Source organism: Colobus angolensis, unplaced genomic scaffold (assembly GCF_000951035.1).
Source record: "Colobus angolensis palliatus isolate OR3802 unplaced genomic scaffold, Cang.pa_1.0 Scaffold211, whole genome shotgun sequence".
Taxonomy (NCBI): domain Eukaryota; kingdom Metazoa; phylum Chordata; class Mammalia; order Primates; family Cercopithecidae; genus Colobus; species Colobus angolensis.
In genome coordinates this window covers 4,111,721-4,119,761 of record NW_012115278.1, presented here as the reverse complement: position 1 = coordinate 4,119,761, position 8,041 = coordinate 4,111,721, and the positions used below count along the sequence as shown (strand labels likewise).

The 8,041-nt window shown below is 47.4% G+C and overlaps 1 protein-coding gene across 1 annotated transcript in view; it reads right to left on the bottom strand.

Annotated features, from left to right (window-relative positions):
- NIPA1 (non imprinted in Prader-Willi/Angelman syndrome 1) overlaps nucleotides 1-8,041 on the bottom strand; it is a 66,877-nt gene that overhangs the window by 18,602 nt on the left and 40,234 nt on the right. The window contains exons 2-3 of the mRNA XM_011942890.1: nucleotides 2,398-2,445; nucleotides 935-1,025 (exon numbers count right to left, since the gene is read on the bottom strand). Of these exons, the coding sequence (XP_011798280.1) occupies nucleotides 935-1,025; nucleotides 2,398-2,445 (139 nt within the window). The remainder of the gene's footprint in view (nucleotides 1-934; nucleotides 1,026-2,397; nucleotides 2,446-8,041) is intronic.

Sequence of the window (8,041 nt, the reverse complement as noted above, 5' to 3'; positions counted from 1 at the left end):
AATCCATGCCAGCCCGGCCTAAGCATGCAAACTACCCCCAGTCCACCCCACTCCCTAACAACAAAAACCCACAGGTCCCCCTCCCTCTTATCTCACTGAGAACCAAACCCGGGCCCTTCTCCTAAGAAAATCCATGTGCTGTTGACTGTGTCAGTCATAAACCCTATTTCACATCCACCGGGGCCATGTGTTATTCATCCCAACCTCTGCACCTGGGCTGAGGTGGGGACTGGCCGGCATCCAACAAGGAATGCTAAGCACCCCAATAAAACACCAAGTGACTCATTTTGCTTAATGAGTTCTCAGAATAACGTGCCAAGGTGTCAGAAGACTCTCTAGTCTCTAAGATGTACTCCAGGACAACGGCCAGAAGCATGAGAGCAGCAGATTCACTGATATGCACGAATGAGTTAGAATTTCAAATATACTAAATGTCTAAGAAAAGGGTTAATAATACCCAGAACTATAGTTGAAGGGATAAAATTAAACAATACAGAGTAGAATACCGAAGATCTATCTTCTCTCTTTTTTTTTTAAGGCAGAGTCTCGCTCTGTCTCCCAGGCTCGAGTGCTAAGGTGCCATCTCAACTCACTGCAACCTCTGCCCCCCAGGTTCAAGCAATTCTTGTGCCTCACCCTCCTGAGTAGCTGGGACTACAGGTGGTCGCCACCATGCCCGACTAATTTTTTGCATTTTTAGTAGAGACAGGGTTTCGCCATGTTGGCCAGGATGGTCTCAAACTCCTGCCCTCAAGTAATTCACCCTCCTTGGCCTCCCAAAGTGCTGGGATTACAGGCGTGAGTCACTCTGCCTGGCCTGAAGATCTATCTGCTGTTACAACTTTGCTCTTATTACTTTAACAGAAACATTTAAAATGAAAAGTTGTTATATCTACACTACACATTAAACACCAAACAAAATCTTGGCTCTCACCCGAACGGCACTCCAAGGGCGCCCAGGGGAGTTACCAGGACCGTGGGGACCGCCGTGTAAGCCAGGAAGTTTCCAATCTGGCCAACAGCCACTGTCAAGAAAATCACAAGGATACCACTTGCAATTATAGAGCTCTCGTTTAGCACTGATCAGAGTTGAATTTTGCAAGGCTCTGCTCTGAAAGGGCTACTTCATTCCCATTACTTGTGAGGAATCACATCTGGGGTGTCATCTGCACATTTAAGGGGTCACGGGTCAGAGGTCAGGCCCCACACCTTCACTGGTCCCGTCAGTCGGGTGAGTAGGTTCAGCTCTCCATGGAAAATGCCGAACCTAACCAGCAGTGACTGAAATGGGCGTGGCACTGGGCATATCTCCACTCTCCTAACACATCCTTGTTTTCACACAAATCAGGCAGAACTTCCTGTGCACCCTCTAGTGGCCTGGGACCTACTCCGGCATAGGTGGCTGGCCACGGTGACAGGCCACTGGCATAGCAAGAGGATACAGCACTGCCGCACAAGACTGCAGCGGGACATCGCCCCGACAGAGCTTAGAGGAGCTCTTCAAGGAACAGAATTGGTATCGCCACGTAATGTCGTATTAAAAGACAAATGTGACAAACAAAGTATATGATGTTTCTTTTTTTATCTTTTGAGACAGAGTCTTGCTCTGTCACCCAGGCTGGAGTGCACTGGCATGATCTTGGCTCACTGCAGCCTCCACGTCCCAGGCTCAAGCAATCCTCCCACCTCAGCCTCCAAATAGCTGTGAAACAGGCACATACCACTATGCCCAGCTAATTTTTGTTTTTGTACAGACGGGGTTTTGCCATGTTTCCCAGGCTGGTCTCGAATCCTGGGCTCAAACAATCCACCTGTCTCAGCCTCCCAAAGTGCTGGGATTACAGGCATGAGCCACCATGCCTGCTGGCCAAACACAATGTTTCTGAATTTCAAAGACAGTTGTCCTTTATAATACCTTTAGAGTTCTGAACTCTAATAATATTATTTATCTTTACATTATAGCACATGACCTGATCTTTGAGTCATGAAACTCTCTGGTAAACCAGCTGCGCTGAGAAAAACAAGGCTATCTAACATGGAATTTCACCAAATGCCGACAGCCCAACTACACGAGTGAGCAGGAGCTGTTTTAATTTCTTCGGGCTCAGGACAGATCGGCCTGGACTGAATTCACGGCTAATCGTGGGCAGCAGGGCCTTTGCCAGCTCCTAAGTTGTCCTTCTGCACTCTCACCCTGGGAGGAAGGGGAGCAGGGACAGTGCCCTGGGGAGGCAGGGACATCTAAACTGAAAGGCACGCTTAGGGTCCGGGGAAAGGCCACGTGACACCCTCTTCCAAAGAACAGAGCCACCCTAGCCCAGCCGCTGCAGCCCTGCCTTGACCCGTGATGGATTCTAAGACAGGAGAAGACCGGACTTCGCCACACAGGCTACTTACTTGCGATTGTGCCAGCCCACCACACAATGTCTGTTAAATAGGAAGTACCTATAAAAGAAGGAGATAAAAAATGTCAGGAAAGTGGGTTTACAAGCTACGTATGTCAGGAAGAGGTTTACAAGCGAGAGACTTTTGACACAAAAACTAAAATGGAAAAGAATGGGCTGGGCGCAGTGGCTCACGGCTCTATTCCCAGCACTTTGGGAGGCCAAGGCAAGTGGATCACGAGGTCAGGAGATCGAGACCATCCTGGCTAACACGGTGAAACCCCGTCTCTACTAAAAATACAAAAAATTAGCCGGGCGTGGTGGCGGGCACCTGTGGTCCCAGCTACTCGGGAGGCTGAGGCAGGAGAATGGCAGGAACCCAGGAGGCGGAGCTTGCAGTGAGCCGAGATTGTGCTACTGCACTCCAGCCTGGGCAACAGAGCGAGACTCCATCTCAAAAAAAAAAAGAAAAGAAAAGAATGAGTGTCATACTGTTTATTCACCCTAAAGAAAATCTTTCGTTTATAAATAGCAGCATTAGAGACCACTGAAAGTGGCAAAGTCACGATATTTTTTGCAACCAACACAAGCTGACCCAAATAAGGAAATGAAATCTTTATACATCAGTTTTCTTTCACCCAACAAGCTACCACAAAGACAGATATTCCTTCGATGGAGTTTTATTTTTATCTCAAAAGGATTTGAGTCTTTACAGTCCAACTCTCTCATGCATTTACTGTAGCCCATTTATATAAGAATTTTATTATCATAGGGTTTAATGACTTCCTGCTTAAACAAGTTACTCAATTTTCATTATTTATAACTCTTCTGATATGACTCTTCTTTCAGCCATGCAGGTACCACATCCTTACACTCACCTGATGCTCTGACACTTGACCTGAGACTTGCCCAGCATCCTCTCAGGTTACCCCACCCATCCCACGCAGGGGAGGCAGAGCCCCAGCACCTTCCTCCCTCCCCCTGCCTCTCAACAGGCGTCTATGGTGAGAGGTCTCCCCACCTTTGAGACACGTTTGTCCTTCATATATGGCAAAATGCTAAGCACTTTTTTTTTTTGAGATGGAGTCTCACTCTGTCACCCAGGCTGGAGTGCAGTGGCACGATGTTGACTCACTGAAAACTCCGCTGCCCGGGTTCAAACAATTCTCCTGCCTCAGCCCCCTGAGTAGCTGGGACTACAGAAGCGCACCACCACACCTGGCTAATTTTTGCATTTTTAGTAGAGACAGAGTTTCACCAAATTGGTCAGGCTGGTCTCGAACTCCTGACCTCAGGCGATCCAACTGCCTCAGCCTCCCAAAGTGCTGTGATTACAGGCGTGTACCACGTCTGGCCTGCTGAGTATTTTTTGAGGAGATTTTTTGTTAACTGCAGATTACAGTAATGAATTCTTTTTTCTTTTTCCCTTTTTTTGAGATGGAGTCTCACTCCTCTGTCGCCCAGGCTGGAGTGCAGTAGCACGATCTCGGCTCACTACAACCTCTGCCTCCTAGGTTCAGGCGATTCTTATGCTTCAGCCTCCCAAGTAGCTGGGATTACATGTGTGTGCCACCACGTGTGGCTAATTTTTGTATTTTTAGTAGAGACAGGGTTTTGCTATATTGGCCAGGCTGATCTTTAATTCCTGGCCTCAAGTGATCCGCCCACCTCGGCCTCCCAAAGTGCTGTGATTACAGGTGTGAATCACCGAGCCCAGCCACAGTAACTAATTCTAATTGTTTTTATTCTCAGTAGTAAAACCACAATTTGGTATAAGACACACAGCCTGCTAGCCTGCTTAATGGAGCAGCAGAGCTACAGGCATTACAAAAAGTACCTTCAAAATGAAATGGGGCTGGGCCCAGGGGCTGACACCTGTAATCCCGTATTTTGGGAGGCTGAGGCAGGACCATCACTTGAGCCTAGGAGTTCAAGGTCAGCCTGGGCAACACAGCAAGACTCTATCTCTACCAAAAAATTTTAAAATTAGCTGGGTGTGGTAGTGCATGCCTGTGGTCCCAGCTACTCAGCAGGCTGAGACAGGAGAATCGCTTGAGCCCAGGAGGATGAGGCTGCCGTGAGCCATGATCACGCCACTTCATTCCAGCCTGGGTGACAGAGTGAGACCCTGTCTCAAAAAACAAAAAAAGAATATTGCAATTTGATCACATCACAGTAAAAACTGATTTAGGCAGAATCATCAATGGATCCTAAAACAAGTTAATGAAAATTCACTGAGTCACCTCTACAGGTTTTTCTTATTAATTACAAACAGGAAAAGTTATCCTTACAGAAAAGCCTGGTGGACATTGGCTAAGCCAAGTGGTCAAAGTCACCAGCATCAGTTGTGCCCCCTGCCTGCTGCAGCTGTCTCCCAGCCGAGCCATGCTCTGCCTCTGCTGCCAGGCTCCACTGGAGAGGAGAGCCTGGCACCACTGGGGCTCCTATCCTGTGTCCCTCAGTGTATCTCATACAAACAGGACCCAGGGTGTCCTATGAAGCCGAAAGTTTAGCGTAGCTTAAGAATGTCCCGGCCGGGCGCGGTGGCTCAAGCCTGTAATCCCAGCACTTTGGGAGGCCGAGACGGGCGGATCACGAGGTCAGGAGATCGAGACCATCCTGGCGAACACGGTGAAACCCCGTCTCTACTAAAAAATACAAAAAAACTAGCCGGGCGAGGTGGCGGGCGCCTGTAATCCAAGCCACTTGGGAGGCTGAGGCAGGAGAATGGCGTGAACCCGGGAGGCGGAGCTTGCAGTGAGCTGCACTCCAGCCCGGGCGACAGAGCAAGACTCCGTCTCAAAAAAAAAAAAAAAAGAATGTCCCATGGTGGGCACTGCAGGAGAGTCAGCTATTAATACAGAATCAATGTTAGATTTCTAAATGTGCTCATCAAAGTGGCTATCCCAAAATGCATGCCGAATACTTGAGTGAAAGGTCATCAGGTCCAGAATACTGGTGTGAAAAGTCTGTGGACCAGTTTCCCAACAAAACCACCATAACTAATAAATAAAGTACTTTAAAAAGTGGGCCGGGTGCGGTGGTTCACGCCTGTAATCCCAGCACTTTGGGAGGCAAAGGTGGGTGGATCACAAAGTCAGGAGATCAAGACTAACCTGGCTAACACAGTGAAACCCCATCTCTACTGAAAAAAACACAAAAAAATTTAGCTGGGCGTAGTGGTGGGTGCCTGTGGTCCCAGCTACTCCGGAGGCTGAGGGAGGAGAATGGCATGAACCCAGGAGGCAGAGCTTGCAGTGAGCCAAGATTGCGTGCTGCACTCCAGCCTGGGTGACAGAGTGAGACGTCATCTCAAAAAAAAAAAGTGAATTTAAACTCTGTGGAAATTATCCTAAGGGCATACAGAAAATATCTCCTTTTTCATTCCTGATTTTAGTAATTTGATTCTTCTTTTTTGCTTGGTCTAGCTAAAGGTTTGTCAATTTCATTGTTCTTTTCAAAGAACCAAATTTTGATTTTGTTTTTTTGGGTTTTTAGATTTTTTTTCTTTTTGATACAGGGTCTCACTCTGTTGCCCAGGCTGGGGTGCAGTGGCATGGTCTCTCAGTTCACTGCAACCTCCACCTCCCAGGTTCAAGTGATTCTCCTGCCTCAGCCTCCCAAGTAGCTGGGATTACAGGCATGGGCCACTGCGCCCACCTGTCCTTTTATTGTAGTCAACACGGTTTGGTCAGGAGTTTTTGTGAAGTCATGGGATTCCTGCTACAGCAGCTGGACTGTGTGACCCTCCTGCAGTGAAAGTTGGTCCACGGATGACAGTGACCAGTGCAATGAGGCCCACAGGCTCCCTCTTTCAGTGCTATGGTTATCCCAACACTGATAATCGCATAGTATATGCTTTTGGCCATTTATAAAATGTCAAGAGTCACAAAATGGAGAGGAACCTGGGATACCAGGTACACAGGAATGGCAAAGTGAACAAAATGGCTTTTGTTTTTTTCCCAAAGGGTCCAGTTCAGTTCCAAGCATTGCACGCCCTGCAACTTGTACTCTCCAGCAAGAATTTGGATTTGCACAAATCAAAAGGTGTTTAGGTCACCCTCACCTTTTAAACCAGTATTAGGCAAAATTTTTCTGCATCCACAGACATTAAGCAAGTCAGGTTTTTCTCCATCCAGGTACCTACCCCACAGCCCTAGCCACAAACAAAAGTGAAGCTCCTGCACATGGTCTCTGAGAGCCTCAGTCCAGGAGTATCCCCTCTGTTCTGCCCTGAAGGAAGTGCATGGCCATGTGCCCAGCTTCCTCACTGAGCTGGCTGCTCCATTTTCCCTCCTCCTTCTTCAGCCAGGAGCTCCTAGGAGCCTGCATTCCATATTAGCCCTTCGCCCCTGCCATATATAGATGTCTTTTAGGATATCTAAAACAACTGGGTTTCTTCAGTTTCACCCTAAGCATTGCTACCCCTAAGCACTGCTGTTCTGAAAGCTCATTTTCCAGCACTCTCAGTAGGTATCTATGCCCAAGCTTCTCCTCTTCCCAGCTGATGACCGTCCTCTATTAATCTTCAGGTCCTGTGGCCTCAGCAAGAACAGGGAGCTGCAGCACTAAAGGATGCAGAGGATGCTGTTTGTCTTGCCACACTCACGCCTCCTCCCCCACTCCTAGGTGTGGGCTGCAGAGGGCATGATCACTACGTTCCATTGGTTTTCCTCCCATTGGAAACCCTGAGTGCTGACAGTTGCATAGCTGTTTATAACAGCTAAACTATAAGACAAAGAAGTGTTTGTGTAAACACTAAAGAGCCTTGTCAGGATGACAGTATCAACTGAGAGTGATGCTGTCCAACCAGGGGCATGTGGCCTTAAGACCTTCCATTTAGTTATAAATGTGTCAGAAATGTCCTTAAAAGACAGCTTTCCAGAGTAAAAACATAGATGAGCATCCGATGTATTTACCTTCTAATTATTCCACAAAAAGAATTGCTTCCACTTATGTGTGCTCCTAACAGCAACAACAGAAGTAGGTGATAAAAGCCAAGCAAGAGTGGATCAGTAGTTCTTTGTAAATTAATGCCTGGACTTCAAAAATGTATAAAAAAGATGTTACATAGTTTTTACAGAGTTCTCTTTTTTCTTTCTTTTTTTCTTTGAGACAGAGTCTCACTGTCTTGCCCAGGCTGGAGTGCAGTGGCATGATCTCGGCTCATTTGCAACCTCCGACTTCCGGGTTCAAGCAGTTTCTCCTGCCTCAGCCTCCTGAGTAGCTGGGATTACAGGCTGCACCACCATGCCCAGCTAATTTTTGTATTTTTAGTAGGGGTTTCACCATATTGGTCAGGCTGGTCTTGAAGTCCTGACTTCATGATCCGCTCACCTTGGTCTCCCAAAGTGCTGGGATTACAGGCATTAGCCACCGTGCCCGGCCCTACAGAGTTCTCTAAGAAGGACTAAGAATAAATAAACATTATTTCCTGACACCAGCACAACCAGATGAAGGCATAAACTGCAGTGAATGTGAGCACTGCTGTGCACCAACTTACTCATGGATTTAATATCTGAAGTTTTTTGCCTGTTGGTTATTAGATATGCAGAACTTATTTTTCCTAAGAAATAGTTTGGCAGTTACGGAAAAAAAAAGCCGGGCGCGGTGGCTCAAGCCTGTAATCCCAGCACTTTGGGAGGCCGAGACGGGCG